The sequence below is a fragment of the Rhagoletis pomonella genome, unplaced genomic scaffold (genome assembly GCF_013731165.1).
Source record: "Rhagoletis pomonella isolate Grant_MI unplaced genomic scaffold, Rhpom_1.0 Rhpom_scaffold_01951, whole genome shotgun sequence".
In the NCBI taxonomy this organism is placed as follows: domain Eukaryota; kingdom Metazoa; phylum Arthropoda; class Insecta; order Diptera; family Tephritidae; genus Rhagoletis; species Rhagoletis pomonella.
Genome location: NW_023460505.1, coordinates 1,023 through 26,105, shown reverse-complemented (window position 1 = coordinate 26,105; position 25,083 = coordinate 1,023). Strand labels below are relative to the sequence as shown.

At 38.1% G+C, this 25,083-nt stretch overlaps 1 protein-coding gene across 3 annotated transcripts; it reads right to left on the bottom strand.

Annotated features, from left to right (window-relative positions):
- Positions 1-2,727: 2,727 nt before the first annotated feature.
- Positions 2,728-24,251, bottom strand: LOC118752910 (myosin heavy chain, muscle-like; the record flags this gene model as incomplete). Of its 3 annotated transcripts, none has more annotated exon segments than XM_036487754.1 (10): positions 2,728-3,060; positions 4,206-5,111; positions 5,191-6,366; positions 7,300-7,378; positions 7,602-8,488; positions 9,723-9,932; positions 14,506-14,769; positions 17,512-17,629; positions 21,133-21,722; positions 24,081-24,251. In XM_036487754.1, coding segments are annotated over 10 exon segments (4,485 nt in total), but the record flags the coding sequence as incomplete, so codon positions are not given.
- Between the last annotated feature and the right edge of the window lie 832 nt (positions 24,252-25,083).

Sequence of the window (25,083 nt, the reverse complement as noted above, 5' to 3'; positions counted from 1 at the left end):
GGGGAACGACAACAAAGGCACAGGCGGCCACACACACCATGGAACGACTAGATTACATAAATTTAGGAGAGGATCTACTACTTAATTACTGCGACCAATAACGATCCATTATAACATACCTCTATTTGGTTGCCAGTCTTCCTCGGTCCACGTTTCAGGTTTGAAAAGTGGCGCATGCAATGCAATGGTTAGTAAGAAAGCCTGTAGCAATCATTAGTTAGTGCTTTGTTAAGTAAAATAGTACTCCAGTTCCCCTTGTACAGTTCAGTACTGGTGCAGTAATGTTGTGGTTGCTTCCTCATAAAAAATCGCCTAACAGCCCTTTTTCTGGCGTGAATAAATACCATTTCGTGACCCTACTGTGTCCCGAAACCCAACTGCTGTAAGTTCGTTCCTGGATCCTGGATGCAATAAGTGTTAAACGATGACGGCAACCTCCTCTTTACAGGCAGAGTTTTTTGCCGTAAGCTAGTAGAACGTATCCTTCTGGGTTGTACATCATGGACCACGGCTCCGATGCATTGGCCAGTCTAGTTAGCAGCCATCAGTTTACGAATCGTGGGTAGCCTTCCTTGGCTTAGGTCGTTCATTGTTCCAATTGCTTCTATGTGGGAAAAGGACCTTGTTGTATTTCATAAAACCCTCAGAATGTATAATGGTACAAGCTTCGTATCTTATGCAGGGCTCCCTGAGTTGAGTCCGGTTGTTGCCAATAGAAAATCGTTCTTGATGACAATTACAGAGAAGGCAATTCCAGAAGCCTCTCAAGAGCCGCAGTCGGTGTGGTTATCATCGAACCAGTGATGCCCACGCGCACGTTTGATAATAGTTTCCTAAACTTGGCCTGCGTGAACTTTACTTATGTCCTCGTCCACCAGACGTTCTCAGCATATTTCAAACAAAACGTTCTCTCAATTATTACCTGTGATTCTTCAATTATCTGTCATCTGCATTTGAACGCTTTTGTTAATCGGTTAACTGTATCAGCTAACTCAAGAGAGGTCCGTTTGCAAGAGTATAACAATTCGCGGCAGCATTCTGGTACAGACGACAGACCATCAAAATCGTCAAGAGTTATAACACCGGCACACAAAAAAAGTGGTGTGTGCTTTTAACCATATTGGTCTAGCAACATATTGGTCGACTCACTAAATCCGAATCGGAGGTCCGTTTGGCAATTTCGAGTTAATTGCGTAAATAATGAAAAAAAAATGCAAAAAATTCGCAATTTGCTCGAAATTTCGAGGGTGTACGAATCAAACGGACCTCAGACTCGGATTCTGCGGGTTGAAATACATGTCGGTAGCTGGATCTAATTAAAAGCACACACCATTTTTTCTTGTGTGCCGGTGTAATTGACATATTTAGAACGTTTCGCAATACATACCAGTTTGATAGAATGAGTTTAGAAGTAGTTCCATACATCCCATTCCGGTACAGTTCCTCTCCAATTGGGATCCGGCAGATTCAAATAGAGGCCATTGCCTTTTCAAAAGTTTCACCTCGTTGCGACTTTTATTAGAAAAGTTATTCATTTCCACTGAAGAAATGGTTGCAGCAATTTGGTCATTTCCATTTCCATTGGGTAAGTCGTCTGTTGCCGTGACGAGTGAAACTCTGGTAAAAATCGATATGGCATCATGAAATTGCGCATAAACCTGAAGAAGTTAAGTAACTTATGAACGACCGCAAAGTAATGCAGACTCCACTCGACACGGTATTCGCATGAGGCCCAATTGCTATGTTGGTCTTCTTGGGTTTAACGTTTAATCCAGGAGCCAAGAGATGGTGACTTCAAATTAGAATGACAATATTTTTCACGTAAGCTTGAATTTCAAAGCCCCATTCATTAGGAAGGACCATTATAGATGGAACATCACTCCAGCCTAGGACAACTTTTCGTAGCTAAGAAACTGACTCTTCTTTCAATTTTAATGTTGGTTTCGAACTTCGAATTCGAGCGCAGGATACACCTACATATTTTGCAACGCTGCTGAGCAATTTTGTTTGATCCTTTATTCAGTTATTCCCTTAGAGCAGTTAAAAGTCAAAATTTTTTTGTTTTTGATTTTTTTTATTGATTTACATTTATTTTGTTCCTTTTTTGTATACTTTTATCTTTAAATTTAATATTACTTTCAGATTAATTAAAAAAGTAACAGTAAACATAAGCTCTGCCATTATGAGAGTGTGTGTGTGGTTGTTTGAGTGGTAGTATGCGTGTAAAATTTGTACGCTCCTCGGCTGCGTTCGCGCTCCATTCCATTCCATTCTTCGTATGGCTGCCTTTCCTCGTTTCCTCGGGTCCGCTTGTGCGCGCGTGTGTGTACTTAAAAAAAAAAAACTACATACAATTTCAACGGCTGTTTTCGATCAACTCTCACTCGTGTTGTTAGTATTTGTTTCTTATTTTAGTTTAGTTTTTTTTTTTACAAATTGCATGTGTGTTTTTTTTTTTTCCTGAACACTCTTCTCTACGTACATAATTATGTAAGTTCTTGTTAAAGTTAAAAGTCATTTGTTATTTGTATAAAAGCAAAAATTAAATACAATCTGGGCTAGACTGACTTTCTTTCGTACATCGTGGCGAAGAACTACTACATAGACGCAGTAAATATCCGACTTTTATGCGCTTAAAATATGTACATACATACTTGACTAACAACAACAACAGCAACATCGTCGTCATCGGTGTGAGCTTATGCTAGTGTTTGTTTTTTATGTGTGTTTTTGTGTATTTTTTTTCTTTTACATTGGTTTGTTGTTTTTGTTTTTTTTTATAATATTATTTTTAAGAGATTTTCTTGCCTAAGTGCATATATTCCTCCCGTCGTTCGAATTATACATGTTTTTTTTTATTTAAATTAATTAAACAAAAAAGTATTGTAAATAGTTTAAATTAAATTAAACATAACAAATAATTATGAAATATTATTTTAAAATAATTCCTTTAAAAACGAAGCATAGAAATGGCATTTAGAATTCGTTTTCTGGAGCAAGGTCGAATCTTGGTGGGAAAGCCAATCCGTCGAGTTGTGGCCGTACGGACATCGCTCGGGGCTGTTGAGTGCGGAAGAGAAAAAAATAACAAATATTTAGTAAATGTTTTCGATGCAAATGTAAAACGAGAAAAAAAAACGAAAGCTTTAATAAACTATGAAGACAACAAAGTGGATAATGCGAGGGGGTCTCAACAAATTTTCTTTCGGGGGTTCATATGTAAATATATATATATATATATAAGGCAAAACTTTTCAAGCACAGAGCATCGGAACGGCCAAGGATTGACAAACTAGACTAGAACAAAGAGTTGTGTAGTAAACGCCAATTAATTTTGATGAAAATGATTTTTATGAATTTTCTTCGTTTCATATCATTTGCCTGCTTATACTGAGATGATGAGATCGTGCAGTGAGTGCATTCCTATGAGAAATGGTCAAACATATCAGTGCTGTGAGTGCACATTGATTCCCTTTTTGTATGTATGTTTGTATGTGTATGTATGACAAACAGTATGACTGTGCCGTTGTTCTTATAGAACACGGTTTAAGTTAATTTTTTATTTTTTGATATACGTAATTTTCATTCTTGTTTGGGGAATACAACTAAGGGGCGCATAAACGCTTATCTTCGTTCACTTACAAATGTAATGAGAAGTAATTATTGGTCCAGCGCATTCTGGCGGCCACCCTTTGACGCTGCCGGCTACAGTTTACACATACATATATAATAAAAAAGTAGAGTTTTTAAGATTTTTTTTGTTGTTTTTTTAATATTTTTTCAGCTTTTTTGATTTTTTGTTTGTGAAATATCGAGGCATCGTGCTATCGATGTCTCTGATTCAACTACACTTTTCTATCATGTCTTGTGATGATGAAAAATAAATTGAATGTTGCATGGCGTATTTGATTTTGTTTTGTTTTTTTTTTTTTAAATAAGTTATTTTAATTTTTTTTTTCAGTTTTTGGCTGCTTATGAACTACAATTCTCTTTGCATTTATTTCTCATGTGTCGTGGTCTGATGGCACCACCACTCTACAGTTGGACCATTGGCTGTGCCGTATTTAATTATAATCGAGCGCGCATGAATCGAGAGGGGGAGAATAATAATAAATACAAAATAAATCAATAAATAAATTATAAAAGTTTGCAAATTAAAAGTTTGTACAGGTTTTATGAACTTGTTTGTACTACTCTACACTTACCGCTGGGCTGCCACCACGTCCAACTGAGCCGGCACGTCCCTTGGCGCGGAATTTGCTGATAGCCTGTTCGGCCAAGTCAGCGCGTTCCTCGGCTTCTTCGAGTTCTTGCTGTGCTTTGCGGAATTTGGCCAAATTGAGGGCAGCGATTTCTTCGGCTTCTTCGATTTGCCTCTTGTATGTCTTGATCTTCTGTTGCAGTTTGTCGACCAAGTCTTGCATGCGTTCGTGGTTCTTGCGGTCTTCCTCGGACTGGAAGCTCAACTCCTTGATGCGACGTTCAGATTTGCGCAGATTCTTCTGGGCATCGGCGTGTCTTCTCTGTTCACCGTCCAATTCGTTCTCCAATTCGCGGACGCGTTGCTCCAATTTCTGGATAGCCTTCTTGCCACCCTTCAGTGCGTTGGCTTCAGCCTCATCCAAGCGGACTTGCAATTCCTTGATTTGTTGTTCCAAGGCCTTGTGGAGTTTCTCTTGTGTCTGTGCATGATCTTGTTCGGCGCGGAGTTCATCGGCGAGACGGGCAGCATCGACCATAGCCTTCTTGGCCTTCTCTTCGGAGTTCTTGGCTTCGTTCAGCAGCTCATCCAAATCGGAGTGGAGTGTTTGCAGTTCGGATTCCAATTTCCTCTTGGCAGCAGAGATGGAAGCATTCTGGGCGGAGACTTCGTTGAGTTGTTCGTGGGCATCGGCCAATTCCTGTTCGGCTTGGCGACGACCGCGGTCGGCTTGTTCGAGCAGAGTGCGGGATTCCTCGAGTTCGTTCTGGAGGGCGTTGGCGCGGCGCTCGGAGATGCCCAATTGTTCGCGGGCATCGTCGCGGGCTCTCTGTTCTTCTTCGAGGGCGGTCTGGATATCCTTAAGCTGTTGCTGGTAGCGTTTGATGTTCTTCTGGGCCTCGGCGTTAGCCTAAAGTGTCAAAATCGAAATGAAAGGGGAAATTTAAAATCGAGTTTGTTATTGTTTCTTCTTCGCGTTTGTACTTTACCTTGTTGGCATGATCCAATGCAATTTCCAGCTCGTTGATATCGGCTTCCAACTTCTTCTTCATGCGGAGGGCCTCAGCCTTACCCTTGGCTTCGGCTTCGAGGGAGGCTTGCATGGAGTCGAGTGCGCGTTGGTGGTTCTTGCGGGTGTTTTCGAATTCCTCTTCTTTCTCTTGGATGCGGCGGTCGATTTCTTGACGCACTTGGGACAATTCCAATTGTGCGCGCAACACCTTGTTCTCTTCCTGTTCCAAGGCAGCTTCGGCTTCCTCGAGGGCGGCTTGGAGTTCATCCTTTTCGGCTTCCAAGCGTTTGCGTGCCTTCTCGATTTCGTGAATGTTGCGGCCACCTTCACCGATCTGGTCGAGCAGATCCTTAACTTCATCGGCAAGATTCTTATTCTCACGGCGCACGGCCTCCAATTGTTCTTGGCCTTCTTCGTAGGCACCCTTGAGACGGAACAATTCGGTTGAGTAGTTGCGGCATTCCTTCTGGGAAGCATCCAATTCAGCAGCCAAATCATCAACCTTGAGCTTCCATTCGCCAATGATCTTGTCGAAGGCCTTCTGTTTCTTCTCGGCAGCGTTGGCAATGGCGTTGGCACGGTCGACTTCCAATTGCAAGTCTTCGACTTCGGTAGCCAGGCGTTGCTTGGTCTTCTCGAGGCCAATGCATTTCTGGTTGAGCGATTCAATGGTTTCCTCAGCCTCAGCCAAGCGAGCTTGCAACTTCCTCTTGGCTTCCTCCAATTCCTCAGAGCGGGCAACACCATCGGATTCGTATTTGCTGCGCCATACTTGAGCCTCAGCGTTGGCCTTGCTGAGTTGACGTTGCAAATCAGCCTTGCCTTCGGCTTCCTCTTCTACCTGCTCGCGCAGATTGTCCAGGTCGTGTTCCAAGTTGCGGAACTTGCCCAAGAGGGTGGCACGTTCGCGGGATTCTTCGTCGGCCAAGCGTTTGGTATCTTCCAATTGAGTGGTCAAGGAGATCTTGATCTTGGACAATTGCGACACCTGCGATTCGGCTTCCTCCAATTGACGCAACAGATCGGAGTTTTCGATTGACAGCTTCTTCTTGGAGGCATCGAAGTCGTTGAGGGTGCGGTTGGTTTCGTCCAATTTGCCTTGCACTTCGTTCAAAGTGTGTTGCAATTGCTTGGCGATCTTTTCTTGGGCAGCCTGGTTAACGGCAATGAGAGGAATGAGAAATGCGTTAATTTTTTTTTTTTGCTGGGGGAAAATTTTGTTTTCGTTCTTCGAAAAGTGTAAGGCGGTTTTGTGTGTACTGTACAATTAGTAGTGGCGCATTTTTAGTTTTTATAAAAAAATATTTGTTAGAGGTTCAGGGGCTTGGAAGTTAAGAGGCAATATCTATATACAAAACTACGTTCATACTGAATTTAACGATCAATGCTGACTTAGAGGCAATTTCGCATATACAGTGTTTCTCACAAGTCTACGCGCACAAATGGGAAAGTACGGATAGGGCATCCTTACTTTCTCGAGTACGCCGCCCCTGAGGACATACTTAAATCGGTTTAGGAATTTAAAAAGCGAATCTACATACAAAATAAATTTACAAGTGACAATTTCAGCGTAATTACAGCAGCAGCAATGCGTACAACAAAAACTTTTTATAAATATCCTTAATTGTGTATACCTTCTCGTTGCTAAGGTGGTCAACACCGGCGCGGAGGTCATTCAATTGAGCGTAGTATTCATTCTTCTCCTTCTCAGCCCTAGATTGTGTGAATAATAGAGTAGATTTGGATATGGTTAGAGATGTGTTAAATTGTGTATGGGATTAGAAGTTCAAGAGATACAGAGATAGAGCGAGAGCGGTCGCAAAAAATATTGCTTCCGTTGCAGAGCGTACGCGACCCTTTTCAAGTCTTCAAGAGCTTTTTCGGAATTTATGGAACCAGCTCCGTAGAAATTTTTATGTGAACCATTCGATTAATGATTTTCTTATTTTCATTTCAAAATAGAGATATGGCATGCATATATCTGTTGTGTATTTGTGGTGGTAGTAAGTGTACTTGTTGTTGGAGGTATTTGGATGTGTTTGCTTTGTATAGCACTGCGGCTTGAAGTGCTTTCACAACATATTACCTTATCGCGGGACAGTTGATCGCAAGCGGCACGAGTTTGGTTCAACTCATTGTGGCAAGTCTGGCGATCGTGTTCAGCCCTGTATTGCATTACAAGAAATTGAAAATTAATTAACCGAAATCAGGAAATCAGAAATTTTTTCACAACAATCGAAAACATCAAAACCACTTCCAACAAAAAACAAATATACAGAAGGACGCTCCACGTTGATGCACACGGTGTGCGACGCCGAAAAGGCGAACAAACATTCGCCACCTGGAAACATGTATCTCGAAAATATTACAATAACAACAAATACTTACTTAGCCTTCAACTTGTTGAGCTGATCAACCTGTTCGGCCATCTCAGCAACAGCATCGTTGTGCTTCTTGCGCAAGTTGGCCAAGGTGGATTCGTGCTGAATGTTGGCTTCCTCCAAATCGCGGCGCAATTTGCTGAGTTCGGCTTCGCGTTTCTTGTTGAGTTCGATTTGAGCAGAGGTAGCACCACCGGCTTCCTCAAGACGCTCACCCAATTCCTCCAATTCGCGGGCCAAATCAGCGCGTTGCTTCTCAGCCTTGGCGCGAGCTTGACGTTCAGCCTCAACTTCCTCTTCCAATTCTTCAATGCGGGCCTGCAATTCCTTGATCTGGCGCTGGTGCTTGCCAACACCGACCTGTTCGTCTTCCAATTTGGCGGTGATCGAAGACAATTCCTTGTCCTTGCGTTGGATGGTCTGCTCCAATTCCTTCTTGTTGCGTTCCAAGTCAGCGACGGCTTCCTGGGTGAGTTTGAGGTCACCCTCAACCTTGCGCTTAGCCTTCTCAACATCACCGCGCAATTTCTTCTCACGCTCCAACGAGTCCTCCAATTCATCGAGGGTCTGTTCGAGCTTAGCCTTAACCTTGTTCAAGTGGTTTATCTTGTCCTCGGCGGCTTGGAGTTCCTCACCAGTCTTCTGGTTGCTTTCACCTTGCATCTTCTTCTCCTTGTTCAACTTGTTGATGAGTTCATCCTGGTGGGCGATCTCATCGTTCAAGTTGCGGATTTGGTGATCCTTGGTGGCCTTATCTTGTTCAGCCTTCTGGACGTTCAATTCAAGATCCTCAATATCCTTCTTCAGGCCAGAGATCTCTTGGTCAGCCTTCTTCTTCTGTTGGAACAGTTGGTTGCGGGCATCTTCCTCTTGGCTCAAGCGATCTTGGATATCCTATTGAGGGTGAGAGAGGGTGGGAGAGAAAACAATTGTCAGGTGAGTACAAAAGTATTCGTGGATATATTTTTAATAGGCGTATAGTGTGTACTATGTAGATATGTATAGCTTTATGACTCTGAATTGATTGGCCAATTCACTCACTCACTCACTCTATAACGCGCGATCGTTTAACGATCACTCCACTCTTGAGCTGCTACAATATAAGCTCTGCTATTTATAGCGCAACGCACAAATGTACCGTTTTACTGTTCGCGCTGAATCAAAAATTGAAATTGCTGCTAAAAATAGCGTGCACACTCTTCGTAGAAGATTTCTAATTATTCGTTTTTTTTTGTTGCTGGCTTGCTTGCTCTCCTTTTGCAGCTGTGATCTATTGCGGCAAGTGCAAATCCTCACACACACACACACATAAATACCAGAGCAGTGATTAATTTGCAATGCCTGTGACTGTCTGTTGATGTTATTGATTTGCGATTTGCGTTGGTTTATGGTGCTTGATGGCCGCACTTAATGAAGCGCGACTGCATGTGGATCGCAAGTTGTAAGAATTTGACGAGGATCGCCAAGTGTTTACAATAGATAATTTTGCTGTTTGCTTAGTAAATTTTTATGAATATCGCCTTGAGCATTATTGCCTGTGTTTATAATGTGTGAGCGTGCGCGCACACACAGGTACATAAATATGCAGGTATTCGCAAATTAGCTCTGGCCCCAGGTAAGTGGATATTATAGAATGAGCCAAATGGTAAACGAGGCGGAACAATGAGATTATCGTTAATTAGTGATACAAATTGGAAGACTTTACATTTTTGCATGTTTGAGACGCCAGCGATCTTAATCAAAATTTTCAAGAAAATTACAGAGATTTTTGTATTATTACTGATACTGCGAAATTATTGCGAATCTGGTTCACGGGGGGAATTTTTATTTTTCCTTGAAATACATATTAATCAAAACATTCAAGAGTTTGAACATTTTCGCCGATTTTTCTCATCTGTTGAACGTGAAAATTCAATTCAAATTTTTAACGAACGCCGATTGGTCCGCCGTATATCTACTCATTCCTGAATACACAATTTTAATTTCACGGAATTGATTTTTTTTTTCTGAACAAATGAAGTTTTTTGCGATTTTCACTGCACGGCAATCGCTCCGGCGATGAGATGCATGATTTTATGAGTTTTATTTTGGTGATTAATTTCTGTGTTTTTTTTTTTTTTTTACTTACGCGCAATTGGTTCTCGAGGTCGTTCTTCTGGGCAGTCAACTTGGCGTTCCTCTCCTGGAAGTCTTGCAATTGACCCTTCTCACCGGACAGCGAGTCCAAAAGGGCAGTCTTTTCAGCCAACAGCTTAGCGTTGAGGGCTTCCAATTCCTTGCGTACTTTCACTTCAGCGGCATGCAATTCCTCAGCCTTCTTGGCCTTCTCTTCCAGACGCTGCAATTCGAATGAATCAAAAGGAACAGATGGTGTTTTAATATCAGTGGATAAATTTGCGATGTCTTGCGGCGCTGCGGCTACGGCGGCGACGGCGGCGGCAGCAGACGAGTTGGTGGTGTTGGTGTTTGGTTCGTCGTTGGTGGGAGCTGGTATATAGTCAGTTTGGTCGGGTGCATCAGCATCAGCAGCATTGGTATGACCATTTAAGGCAGCTGCTGTGCCATTTTCGATGACGGGTGGGGCTTCTCCATCTGCTGCTGGCGCTACTGCTGTTGGCTCAGCAGCATCCGTGGCGGTGGCAGGCGCGGCGGCTGCCTTTTTTGATTTCTTTACCTTTTTCTCATCAGCCATATTAGAGGTGTGTCCTTATATTTCTTATTGGAGAATTTCTATTGCAAAGGATAACTGCGCGGCTACGTGAAGCGTAGCGTTGTAGACGGATTTAAATGCCCGTAGAATTAATAACCGTTTTAGAAAAATAGTAATTCGCAAAAGCTGCTGAGCGTTTAGCTTTTAATGAGCTTTCGCATAGGTGAGCGCTTTCACTTGTGCTTTCGTTTGTTGGTCTCAAAAGAGTCGTTTTAGGGCAAATACTTTCAAGGCTTTTTGCAACTAATACTATTTTATTTCTTCGTATTTAAATACTGTTTTATTTTTTATTTTTTTTGTTATTTTTTAATATTTTAAATGTTTGCTTAATAAACTCCAAAAAACGCTTTGGATTCGATTTGATTTCGTTGCGGTCAGCTAGTGAACTGAACTGCGGCACGACGCGTTTAAAGAACTAGGTCCGACTAGCTACTGGTCAACAGCTGGAATGATGATGAGTGCAGCAGCAATGAGCAATTCGAGCGGCGCAGCTCAAAGAAGAAATTATTTCAATTCAATTACAATTACAACTACCTACAACTGTGTATGTACATATGTGCGTAAGTGTGTGTATGTGTGGGGTAAATAAATTTAGCAACGCCCCGAATATGATCGAATCGAATATTCTGCGAACGATGTGTTCAACACGTTAATAAATCTCATATTTATGCGCTTCGCCGAAGAAAACAAACAAACAAACAAACAAACAACAACAGCAGCAGCAATACACAAGTGTGCACATTCCGGCAAGGGTTGCATGTTGTTGTTGGTTTTCCTTCTGTTTTCCGCAACAAAACAGGCCGCACCGCCGAGAGACGCTGCGCGGAGCCCCATTCTTGTATGTGGCGCGATCAATGATATGGCGCAGGTGTTGCGCTACAAATCCCGCCAGCCACGCATATTTGGCGCTTTGAGATCGCGGTATTTAGAAAGTTTGCCATGATTGCTATTAGCGTTTGGCTGTTGGCTGTTGGCTGCTGGGCTGTGGACTTTTATTGTTGCTGCTGTTGTGGCAGCATGAGTAAGATGGCAAATAGTTGCTAAGTCAGCTGCGCCTGTCTGCTTGCTCATACGCGCCAATATGAGTTGGCCAAATTATTTTGATGAGGTTTCAATTAGAAATATTAATAAGTGCCCGTAGGCAGCGACAAGAAAATTCAATTGCCAGCTTTTTTGTTGCTGCTTGCAAGCGCATTTTATATACATAGTACACCGATGATAAATGTATAAGTATTCATATTTCATTATTCATTCCGGCGGCCGGCGTCGACGACGACGACATCGACGATGAGTTGACTCGAGTTGAGTTGAGTGCTGTTGTCCACTACAGCTGTTTCAGCTGTTGATTGAGTTGCGCGCTTAGCTGGCGCTGCATTTACAGGGGCCAGGAAGACATACATTTGTAAGTATGTATACACATACAATAACCCACACACACTGTCATCATACATATATGTTTATGTATGGGTAAATGTTATATTTGTACATTCGTGTGGGCAGCTTCTTGCGATGAGCCATGACAGCTGGATTGAAACGGAGCAACTTGTAGAACTTCAAGCAGCAGCCCAAAGGTGAAAGAAAGAAGAAGAAGAAGCTGCCAACGCTTATTGCTTATGTTCAGGGACGTTTGCTTGTCGCCAAAGGACACATATCTAATAACGGGGCGCGCCTTCAATCAACACTAATTGGTTATTAGTCATTTCTGTTTTATTTTTGTTTTTGGTTTTGGATTTCTTAAAATTTCAGTCGCCATGCGAGTAGCAAACTGAACAAAAAAATGGATGCTTTAAAATGGTTTCGCGCAAAAATAAAAAAGGCCAATATTTAATAGCAATCGAGAGTGTTAAATCAAAGGTATGCCGCTACTAAATGGCTTTGTGCGAAAATTCGCGATTGTTTACAATAAATTCAATGTGCTAGACACATGTGTCCGTAAGTACACTTCTATAGCGCCCACTCCATTAAAGTAGAGAAATTATTTGCAGAGAAATTCCAAAGAAATACAAATTTGTGAGTATATTGCTTATATTTATTCTTTCCATAGAACTAAGTGTAGGCAACTATTTCCATCGTTAGAGTATTGGGCAGCACAATTTTTATGATTTTGGAAAAAATATTCTCGCAAAGTTTTTAAAGAAATTTACAAACAAAAAAGAAAAATAAATTTACAAAAAAAAAACTAAAAATAATAAATAAAAATATTAATAAAAATCATTACATATTAATAAATTGTTGGAAATAATTCCTAACCAACAGTTTTGGAAACTAAATTCTTTCTAAGAAAAATTTTTAAATCATTTTTTTTTGAAAACACATAAAATAATGCGTTACTGAATATTTTGTGAGGGGACAATTGTAGACCAGTGTGAAAATGGCAAAAATTAAGAAATTAGAAAAAGTTATATCAGGAAAAAGTATGAAAATCTTTGAAATAGTGTATGTGATTTTTAAAAAGCAATTTTTTTTTGCAATCTTTTCTTTTAATTTTTTTTTTTTTTAATCTGAAGAAAGATCGAAAAAATTTAACACAAAAATCGAAAAAAAATTTGACTGCCTTGAAAAAGAATTAGGAAAAATATTTTCTTATTTCGAACTTTACGCGTTCGTTGAGTAGCGTTATTTAATATTTTTCAGCAAAAAGGTTTTTTTTTCCTTTACTGGTGTGTAGAAAAAAAAATGTGTGAAAAATTTCCAAAAAAATCGATTAAGTTTTACTACGAAGCGGAGCGCTTCATACTACCGATCACTATTTCCAGCTGTGCAGCCGAAGTAACGAAAAATTACGCGACTCTACGACTCGATGTGTTTGCTTCTTTTTCCTAATCAAAGTGTTGACTTCCAAGAAAACAAACGCGATCTACAATGTCCAGTAAACAAATCGACTTAAGTGAGCTCTTAAATTTGTTTGCAGCTGAGTCATCGCTCAGTTATTAAGAACGCGCTCCCCATTTATAAACAATATATAGAGCTGCCAGGCCGCTAAAAGTAAGTACTAAATGAAAGGAAACTGAGCTATACAACACTAAATTGCTCATGTCCATAAGCATGCAAAATATTCGTACGAAAATATATTTTTCCAATTATTTGTGTATATATGAATATTTTTAGCTTCACTTGCACGACGCGCACCTCTAACGGAATTATACAATTCATTTAGAAATCAAATCAATTTCATTGCATATACTTGGAGGGGAGCCATATGGCGTCACAGCTCATCGATTAAATGATCGTTAGAGTGTTGTTGTATGTACACATACATACATGCATACATACATACATACACATTCTTGATGCTGTATGCATTCGCATTCAAAGCTTTGAGCAGCAGCCAGCAATGCCCTCGCTGTGTGTGGCGGCAGCAAGGCGATCAAATATTTTTATATTTTGGTACACGGGGGCGTATGATTAACGCCAATCACATTGGTAATTCATACACAGCATCATCGTCAACATCATCGTCAACATCGAAATCATCTCAAAAACAAACAACCGTTAATACTCAATCATTCGATTTAAGTGCTAAGCGCCAATTTCGTGCTGCTGCTAGTTATCGGCTGTAATCTTACGTTGGCATCGGCAGCGAGCGCAAGAATGAAATTCTGAAAAAAAATTCGAATATTGAAAAATTGAACGCCATTGGCTCGAATGCATTTGCGCTAATTATGTGAACACACTTGCCAACATTGTCAGAAATGTAAGCCAAAAGGCCAGGCGTTGGGCGATGTGCAGAAAAAAAAAAAACTAAAAAAAAATGAAGGCGAAAAAGATTATGATTTCGTGTGTTTTTGTTTTTTTTTTTTGCTGAAAAGGAAGTCGTCAAGTCAAGTGTGCGCGTTCAAGTTTTATTTTTAAATGCTGCTGGCGTGTTTTTATTTCTCGCTGCACTCATTGAATGCGGAACGCATGAGCAACTCTGCAATAGAAAGAGTGATGCATTCGAGCAGGTGCAATGACAGCATCATGAAATATTTTTTTTTTTTTGATATTTTTCGTTTGCATATTTTGAGCCTCTCAGAAAGGCAAATTCTTTAAAGGCATTTGAAGCAGCCTCAAACTATCTACGCTCACTTCGTTGCACAAACACCAACAAAACACCTCGCTTGCCTGCTTGGTGGCTGCGCTTAACCGTCAGCTAGCTGCGCTCTGAAAGGCAAAACAAGAAAAAAAAAACAAACTTCCATTTCGTTATACGTATACTCACAGCAATCTCATCCTCAACGCGGGAAACGTTGAGCAAAGGCTTGATCTTCTGCCACAATTTGTACCATGGCCAGGTGCGGAGTTGCAAGTATTTGCGCAAGTTACGTTGCACAACTTTGAGGGCCAAACGTTGCTCTTGCAATTTCTTGAAGTTCCTACGGGCCAAGTAACCACGAGCCCAACCTTGCATCCAGGACATGATTTTGCCGAGACGTTCATCACGGAACTCTTCCATCTGACCGAGGACACCAGCGCGGAAGAACACCTATTGGTTTTTACAAATTTTGTTTGCGTTTGCGTTTTTTTTTTTTTAAGAAAGCGGAGGCGGAAGAAAAGTGTAGAAAAAATAAGGGTTAATACAAAAAGCAACTTATTTGGCTGTGATATGCCACACATACAGAGCGGGTGACTATACGAGTGAGCTGATTGCGAGTCAGCGATGGCTGGAGAAAGAACGTTATTTTTTATTTGAAGCAAAAATGAAAAACAAACATTTTAAAAAAAAAAAACAAAAAACATTTGTTCGCGTTTTTCGCTCTCAGCTCACTGCTAGTCTACTCTTTTTTTAAAAAGCGTTTCAACATTAATTACGTTCATTATGGTACAAAACAGATATTCATGATTTTTGGAGTAATTAGGTGGAGGATGAAAGTAACAACGAACAAAACACGCGAGTGAAATGTAAATAAAAAGGCGGGATTTAAAATAAAAGCGTGATTTTTAAAAGCGACAATCAAATGTGGAAAAGCGTAATAGAATATATACATAAGTGGAGATGAGTGAACACATATCTAGTTAGAAATTTGATATATACAATGTAAAAAAAAATGATTTATATATATAAAATCGGTGCAAATGTTGTACTCGCGATCGATTGAGTTCGATCAGTTCGAAGTTTGCAAAGTTCATGAGCACAAATTATTTTATTGCAAATATTTCCATACAAACTGAACGCGCGCTCATTCGTTCATGAGTGTTCAACGCTGATGATGGTGATTTTCAATTATGCTGAACGTGCGTACGGTACGATCGCTGAAGATGATCGTGAAATTTTCGGTTTCGACTATGTAAATATGTACATGAAAGTGTGATTAATGGTTAAACGGAGATGTTTAGTTGATTATCGTAAGTGTGCATGTGTGTGTGTGTGTAAGACTGATTAATTGTTTTTCAGCTAAATTTATAAAAAATAAAATTCATTCGAAATGCTTCAGAAAATAAATATCATTTCATACAAATTCTCTCTAATTGTTTGTGAAGCAATTCAAATGAATGGCATTTTTTAAAAACTGAGCTACTATTTTTTATGTTCAGTTTCGTTTAGATTATTACTGATAAGTTCCACATATAGCTCAGTAGTGTTATTCAGCTTTGTATCACGATTTGTTTGTTAGGAAAAATGGAAAAAATATATCCACATATTTTTTTGTTTTTTTTTTTTAGAATTATGTATATAACCGGAATTAGAAGTTTTTTTTTAAAGAAATATTTTTACAAAAGTAGTTAGTGTTAAGTTGTTGTCAACAGACAGTTGATTTGGCAATTTTGTACATTTGACAAGTGTCTCTTTTTTTTAGAGAGTTGATTATGTTTTACTAATTTGTTGCTGTTTTAATTCCATTTTTAATCAATTTTATTTTTTGAAATGAGGTACCTTGGTGTTACCCAAGCGGAATTGATCGTCTGGCAAATCAATGTGGTTAATAATGATTTCTGTGGCCTTCTTATCTTTATCAACGCCGACCAATTTTTTCGGGCACATAATCCGGTAGCTATACGAGGGTGGGTACATATGCGGTATATGGGTGGATGTGTGCGTGTATGCGTGTGTGAACGTGCAAATTTGGTGTGCGGTCGATAAGTGTTGCAATGGTTGTTTCGTGCGTTGGTGGTGGTATTTTTTTGGGAAAAATTTTGTGGTTTTTGTTGACGGTTTTGTTGTGTGAGAAAATAAAGGTAATTTCAAGAAAAAATTTTAGATTTATTAACTGTTTTTTTTTGCCAAAAATTTACTTAAAATTAGTTTAAATGCTAGGGATATTAATGTTCGCAAAAAAAATTAAAATTAACTATTAAAAAATATTTGAAAAGGTAAATACAAAAAAATCTAGATATTTTTTTTATAATTTCTCCCAAAGTGCCTAGTAAATAGGATCACTTACTTTTTGTGTGGAAATGGTAAATGGAAATAAATATATGTATGTATGTACTTATATATGTAAGGATCATGAGACGAGCATCGAAATCTTTTCCACATGCTATATATTTATGTAAATATGTATGTAGGTATGTGTGGAGTGGATACGCATGATATTACCGCAAAATCACATGCTTGATTGTGGGCCATACTCGTAAACCTAATAGAATAATAAACAAAAGTAACAATGCTAATGAGAACTACGTAGTACGTACGAACATGCCAAATAACGTATTTGTATGTGTGGTGGTGGATCGAGTGTGTGTTTTTTTTAGGGGCATGCTGCTTCGTGTGGATGGGTGTGTAGACTTTCGAAAATGCTTCTTATGCGTGTACATAAATACATAGTTATGTATGTGTGTATATACATATGTGTAACTCCTGCAGCCATAAAAATTACTGACTGCACCGGAGTTCATATATTTTGTGGATTGTTGAAGGTTGGTGGTGTATTGTGGATTGTGGGTTGTGAGTTGTGGAATGTAGGTTGTGGGTCGTGGAATATGAATTATGGAAGGTAACATGTGGATTGTGAATTTTGGATTTTGTATGGGTGCCGTTGATATGGGGAAATTTTTAAACCTCTACATGTACATGTAGAAGGTCCAAGTGTGTATTCATATATGTACGTGCATGTGTGGGTGCAATTGCTTTGGATGAGTACTGGAGATGTTGCAAAAACTACAACAATAATAAATGTGTGTGTGTATATATGTATGTATACCTAAGCGGATTTTTTGTGGCATACACATGTTGGTTTTATTTTTTTTTTTTTTAAATTTTCTACTGTGTAAAGAATTTGATGCGTGCCTTAGTGTTACCCAGACGGTACTGATCTTCATCCAATTCAGTGGATTCGATCAAAATCTTAGTGGCTTTCTTGGGATCGTCAAGTCCTTTGATGCCTCTTGGGTTCAGGATTTGGTAGCTGTTGGTGTAGTGGATATTGGATATTGTTTTTTGTTTAATTGATTCGTGTTTAAAAAATATTTCGGGATAAAAATGTGATGTTTTAAATATGACTGAGTAGAAATGTATAAAAAAAAGTAGTTAATATATGTATAAAGAGTGTATAGTTTAGATAACAAACAAAAAAAGCTATACATACTATAGTTTTAATTAATTAATTAATTTTAATTACAAAAAAAGTAAAAAAAAAAAATCCACAAAAAGTGTGGCTCTCTGGATCTACAGGCTTCGGGAGTGCATTCAGCAAACAGGGTGTCCAAAAATGCATCGATGTAAATATGTGAATATTATAGACTGATGTGCGAGAGGTTTATGCAAATTATATACTCAGTGAGTAGGCGCAAATGATTCGTCACTTCTTCAAAGATGAGTTGACTTAACATTCCAAAGGGCCATAAATCATTTTATTCTTGCAATGAGTTGTATGTTTGTTCAAGGTTGGGTGTGTGTTTGTGTGGTTGCGAGCGATCAGCGCGCCCTACATGGGCGTGTTCCAACTCCACAACACACAACAACAAAGTAGGTTTTCTTTTTTTTGATGTTTCATGAAGTGCATGCTTTCAGTTTTTGTGAAAAATTTTAAATATTTTGCATTCACAAACGAACCAGAGAGGGATTGAGAAACTTAATTAGAAACTTTTCTTGCAATCTGGGGTGTCGAAAAAATTGAAAAAGTGAAAAATATTTCTTTAGGTAATGTTTTCGGAATAATAAGAAAACCATGCCTTCGTGTGACCAAGTCGATATAGATCTGGATCAAGGGATGTCGACTCAATAAGAATTTTAGTATATTTTTTCGGGTCGTCCAAACCGCTAATGTCCTTTGGATTCAAAATTTGATAGCTGCGTGTGGGAAAATGTGTTAAGAATAATAATAAGAATAATAGCTTAAAAGAGAGTTTCGAAAGTTTATAGATTTTGAGATTGTGTTTAAGTGTTTCGTGGCATAGTCGATTTCGCGAAAAGTGGGAAGAGTGTATCAGAGTAAGTGAAGTGTTGAACCTTGGGTTCATATGATTATGTAGATTGAGTTGATTATGTATACTGAGTGTTCTAAAAAGTGTTCAAAAAAATAATATTTCAAGCACATTTCATGAAGTTTTTAAATTTCCATTCAATTTTGCAGCGCAGTTCATGCCAATTCAAAGCCAATTCAAAGAAAAAAACAAAATAGCACTAAGAAAAACAGATCTCAGTCGCTCATACGCTTTATATGTATGTAGGCGTCGGTATGCGCCATTGCGTCAGTCACAAATGCAGAGACTTTTAATCTCAAATTTTGTAAGCTAATGAAGCATTCTAAGCTGAACTATTTGTTTTGGATTTTATATTTTTCATAGAAAACTTCTTTCGTTTCGTGCCTTTGTGTGACCCAGACGATAGAGATCTTCATCCATTCCAGTGCTTTCGAGCAGAATTTTCGCAGCTTTTTTATCCTCACTCAAGTCCTTAATGCCACGGGGATCAAGGATCTGATACCTGCGATAGAAGTAATTATGTGCTTGAAGTAGTTTGCTTGGATTTATTTATTTGATATGTTTGCTCGATATGTTCGTGTGATGTGTTGGTAAGTGTAAACGTGTGTTTACATCAAACCATAAACAATTTGGTTGGCTACTGTTAGCTTAAGAGGGGTTTAAATTGTATTTCTTTGTGTTTATCCATGTGCTTAACATGCATAGAGACATAAATATCACTACATAGTAGTAGGTTACAAGACAAATACTTAACGCCATGTCAGGGGGGCATCATAACCTATGCAAGAGCTGAAAACGTTCACAGTTTTTTTGTTGTAATGGGTCATAACAGTAAGTACGTAAAATTATGCTTCGTAGAGTTTTAGGGAAGACGTGTCTCAATATTAAATAGAACATCAGTTATGTTTCAACAAAAAGTTTGAGAACCATAGGGACGTGAGATATTATTTAGGTGTTCCATATTGTTGATTAAATTGTTTCAAGAGGTACCGCATTCACGAAGTAGAAACACTGTGTTTTCAGAACACCAAACTTACAAATAAGGGGCAAGTGTGACGGAGCAAAACCAAGGAATGAGTACAAAAAAAGTGATCCCGAAGGTTAAGGTCGTCATGCGAATCGACGAAGGCTACTAAGCCTGCATATGTAATTCAGAAGTGGAATAGATGGTGGGATCTAACATAAGTAAGAATTTTGATGTTTATGCAGCGAAATATTTTATATAAATACTACTTGTGTATGTTGGGATATTTTTCAAAAATAGGATTTCAAAATTGTGTAAGGGTAATTACTCAAACTACAAAAGTACTTAAAATTATATACTTAGTTAATGAATAAAACTATATGTATGTGATACTTTCAAGGACTATTATTTGCATACTACATATATAATTTCCAAACCAACTGTAGAGGTTCAACAAAAATACAAAAGGATAGAATGATAAGGACAAATTGTGTCTAGGCAAAAAAAAAATAAATATTTAAGGATTATAAGGTGGGACAAAAATATAAACTACTTTTCAAGTGTATACAAAATACAGGACGAATGCAATTTAATACTGTGAGAGGATCAAATATGGATATGTAGTTTTACCAACTCCAACAAATGTGGGTGCGTTCCTTGGGTACAAATAAGTACGTAAGTACTAAATACAAGGCAATACAACGCAATACGAGTTTGCTGCGTTACCAAATGAACGTGGTTAAAAATATACTAGGTAACTATTACTGGCGATGAAATACTGATGTACGAGTATGTTTCATTTTCGGAAGAGGACGTTAAACAAATACAAGTACTACTGCATAACGGTAGAGTACAGTGCAGTTTGGAAAGGGGAAACGTAAGTAGTTTTTGGTGGATTGAAGACTAAATACATGAAGAATTAGACAAAAAACAGAAACACTTTTTAAATAAATAAAGTAGGAAAACAATTGAAATCTATATATATTTTAAACAGCTGCCTGCCTTAGTATGACCAATACGGTACATGTCGGGATCCAATCCAACCGCTTCCAAACACTTGGCTGCCGCATTCTTGGGTTGTTTCTCAGCGACCATGATGGCTGGGGCCAAGATCATGTAACTATTTTATTTTGGGGGAAGGGAAGTTTATTTTATATAAATTTTGTTTGTTTTTATTTTTAGCGAAGAGGAATGTCAATTGGGAGTACGAAAATAAATAAATAATATTTATATATGCATATCAGTTGCAATGTCCAAGATTATTTATAATTAATTTGTGTACTAAGTTATTTTACTACATTCTACTCTATGATAAACATTTTTCCTACTATCAAATTTATACCTAAACTGACTCCAAAATTATATTTCATTTTTTTTTCTAAAAGCTAACTTTTCGCCTAGTCTTCCGTATTTCTTACTTCACAGTTGTGTACTATAAGTATGTATGTATGTATCCTAACTATATATATAGACATATACATATATGTATTTTCTAAGTATAAATGTACTTTACACACTTACCGTTGCTTGAAATCAGGGTACACCATTCGGTTGGGGAAACCTTTACGACAAATACGGATACCTTCAAGTACACCGTTACATGTCAGCTGGTGCATAACCAAGTGAGCATCCACAAGACCAGGTTGTTTCATTTCATTGGGAATGATGCAACGCACGAAGTGAGGTTGTGTCGAACGCAGAGTGGTCATCAAGCTGTTCAATTGTTCCTTGTAGGCCGAAGAGACGGTAGCGAAACCACCACCCTTCTTACCACGACCACCCTTGGCTTGTTCACCGCCACCAGATTGACCTGGATGATCGGCGAAGATTTCGATCAGCAATTTGTTTTGCGATTTCTTGAATTGATCGACAACAGTGTCGTTCAATGGATCCTTGTTCTTCTCCAACCAACCGGTGATGTTATAGGCGACAACACCAGCATAATGGCCAATAGCAAAGTGAGCTGCCTGTTGGCCGGGCTTTGGTGGTTTGGGCTTCTGGAATGGTGGCGATTTGCCCAAGTGAGTGTTGACCAATTTTTCGGCGAATGTTTGATCGGTGGCCTTGGGGAACATAGACTCTTCTTCAAGGATGGACAAGATACCCATAGGCTGTTTTTTGTGATGAATTGGAGGTAGAAAAATATCGATTAGAAAATTGTCAATTTTTTTGGTATGAGTAGAGACATAAAACATTGCGTCATATAGATGCATTCGTACATAAAAAGTAAGCGTGCGAATTACCGACTATCGCTACAATATATATATATATATAAATAAACTACTAGCTTTAGAGCAATAAGTAAACATAAAATACTACACAGATGCGTACAACAAATTACAGCAAATTTAGCGCTTACCTTAGCATTAGAGTTTGGCATCAAAATAATACTTTTCTTTTGTTAAAATTTGCGAGCGATTCGACTAATAATTTCGCTGCTACTAAATATTATTAACTACGGTGAGCAAGTATTCATTAGGGTGCATCACTCTACATACAAAAGAAAAAAACGGTACTTTTTCCCTTCGGAAATATAAAATTTATTATATTTTAAGAATTTTGTCAAAACATTCGCTACGGAAACATATTAAGATTTACGTAAGCGGGACCTATTTGAAAATAGCTTCAAAATTGAGTTTTTTTTTTATAAATAAAATTAGTTGTCAAAAATATTTTTTCCAAAAAATTACAGTTTAAGCTTAAAAGATCTGCATAGAAAGGTATTTTCAGAATTTAGAATTTCGGTGGAAGAACCTACTACTTTTTTTTGATGATGCACCCTAATGCGCATAAAAGAAAAATCTTTTTTTATAACAAAATTTTGCATTTTTGTGTGTGTTTTTTTTTTTTATCTAACTACATACATACAAAAAAATGTGTGCAATTTGTAAGTGAATTAATAATTAAATAAGTGCTTGTTTGGCGGTTTGGCATATTTATTTGAACTGCGGCGTAAATCGGTTATTTTGGGCAACTCGTTGTACTATTTAGTAACTGGTTAGCTGAATTAAGGATGAATCAAATGGTCAGCGTAGTAATAACTTTCTCTGCTGTTTTTTTATTTTTTTTTTTATTGCTGGTTAAACTTCTTTCTTGCAATGCGATCTAAATCTCATTCAAATTCTTAATTAAATTTGTGATACACGAGTTAACTTACATCGGCGGTTAACTATAGATTTTCAGTACAAAAATTTATAGTTAACTGCGCATTGTGAATTAACTTTCAAAAATTTCAAATTGTTTCGTTTATTTTCTTAAAATTTTCCATTAATATTTTTTCATTATATTTCTGGCAGTTACTACACGAAAAAAATCGTTAACCATTTTATATAGCTAAAGCCATATTTGACGGGTTATTCACCTACGGTTAATTATGCGTAAGCTGGCGGTTAAACTTCAATCCTATTTTCGACAATTATGCCGGATTTCCTTTAGACATTACACAACAAAAATTTCAATGACAAAGTTCGAGAGTTAAAAAATACTTGCATCACCACTGATATACAAATTGTTATCAAATTTGTTTCCATATGACATCTCTTAAATGGCACACGCTTTTGATCATTTTAATGCCTAGTGGAAATCCGGCATTAGGAAATTTTTTTCTAGCGATTAAAACATTACTTAATTTTTCAATCATTTAAATACAATGGCTAGCACTATATTAGTTTTCTAAAACACCCTTTATTTCGGATAGCGTTTTACTTTTAGTTGTTAGTTGTTTATTTATTTTTTTTTGGTTAATACTTAGGAGATCCCTTTGAACTTAAAAAACTGGAAAGTTGTTCATAGGAACTGTGACAGTTCAACTACGAGGTTTTCGAGCTTGTCTCAGTTCAAAGGGGACACCCATTATTGTTTTAGTATTAAACTTCCGAAAATAAAATAAAATATTAAAACGCATTGTTAGGAGTGTTAAGTGTTAATTAAGGCTTATAGAGAGGATTTATAGTATATAGTATAGAAAGGAGAGATCGAAAAAGCAACAAAGAGTGTGTATGTATTGTTATTATTTGTTTGTTTTTATATTTTTTTGGCATTTTTCGCACGCGTTAAAGGTAGCAAAAATTTTCTACAAAATTAATTGCGACTACAACTTTGGCACGTGGAAAGTCATCTACTGGATCATTATTTTTTACGTAGTTAAAATCTGCATAGCACTGCGACAAAAGTTATTATTATTTTATTTTTGTTTTTTTTATTACTAAATTGTTCAGTGCATTATTCGGTATACAAATATTTTCGGCATGTCGAAGATTAGCAACTACTATTTAGAGTACTAAATATCTTTACGAGATTAGATTTTTTAAGCTGCTATTTTTTTGTACTAAATAATTATTGGCTATTTTTGCGCGAAGCCTTTTAGCATAGCTGTTATACCAATTTTTACAGCAAATTTTGCGCGCGCGCTAATGTTTTTCATCTCTTTGTTTTTCGTTTCGTTCTAATTTTGTGCTTTGCCAATATACCTTCTCAATCAATTCAATGCACATCTGCAAATCCATGCCGAAATCGATGAAAGTCCATTCAATGCCTTCACGTTGGTATTCTTCTTGTTCCAAAACGAACATGTGATGGTTGAAGAATTGTTGCAATTTTTCGTTAGTGAAATTGATACACAATTGTTCGAAACCGTTGTACTGTTTGTGAGGAAAATGTAACACAAGACACAAGACATGAAAGTAATGGTTGAAAGGTTATAGAGGATAGATGGAGGTGGAGGTGGCGGGGGGTTAGTTACGTGGGGTACAGTAAAGTTGAGTTGAGTTGAGTTGAGTAGAGTTGAGGTAGGTGGGTAGGTTTCAGAGAGGTTTTTGTGTTTGGCGGTCAGCGCAGGCAGATTACAAATTTGTTGTCGTCCAGGGTGGTGCACAGACACACACGCAAGTCAAATATAGCAAGCATAGCGTGCAATACACAAAACAAGCAATTGAATGAATTCAATACATGTGTCTGGGTGTTGGTGTTGGTTGCTTTTTCTTTTTTAGGGGTCCTTCGTGCAAACATACATTTCTTTTTTTTTTTTTTTTGGATGCAGTGTGCGTACCACTTGGTAAAGAGCACCAAGCAGCGCACGTTAAGTCGTTATTTACGTCAATAAACACACACACACATTACGCACAATACCTAAAAAACGCTTTCGCTTACTTGCATTCCCTAGCTATAACTTAAATTAGAGAGAGTTTTCATCTAAGATTGGTTTTACGACAATTTCCTACGCTCAAATTAACTTCTGACCAATATCGAATGCCCTTTTTTATCTACCCTTCGCTCTGCGAACTGCGCGCGCAACCAACCTTTTCAATCATCTCAATACAGGCCAACAAGTCCATGCCGAAATCGATGAACGCCCAGTCAATGCCCTCTTTCTTGTATTCTTCTTGTTCCAAGACGAACATGTGATGGTTGAAGAACTGTTGCAGTTTCTCGTTGGTGAAGTTGATACACAATTGCTCGAAGCCATTGTACTAA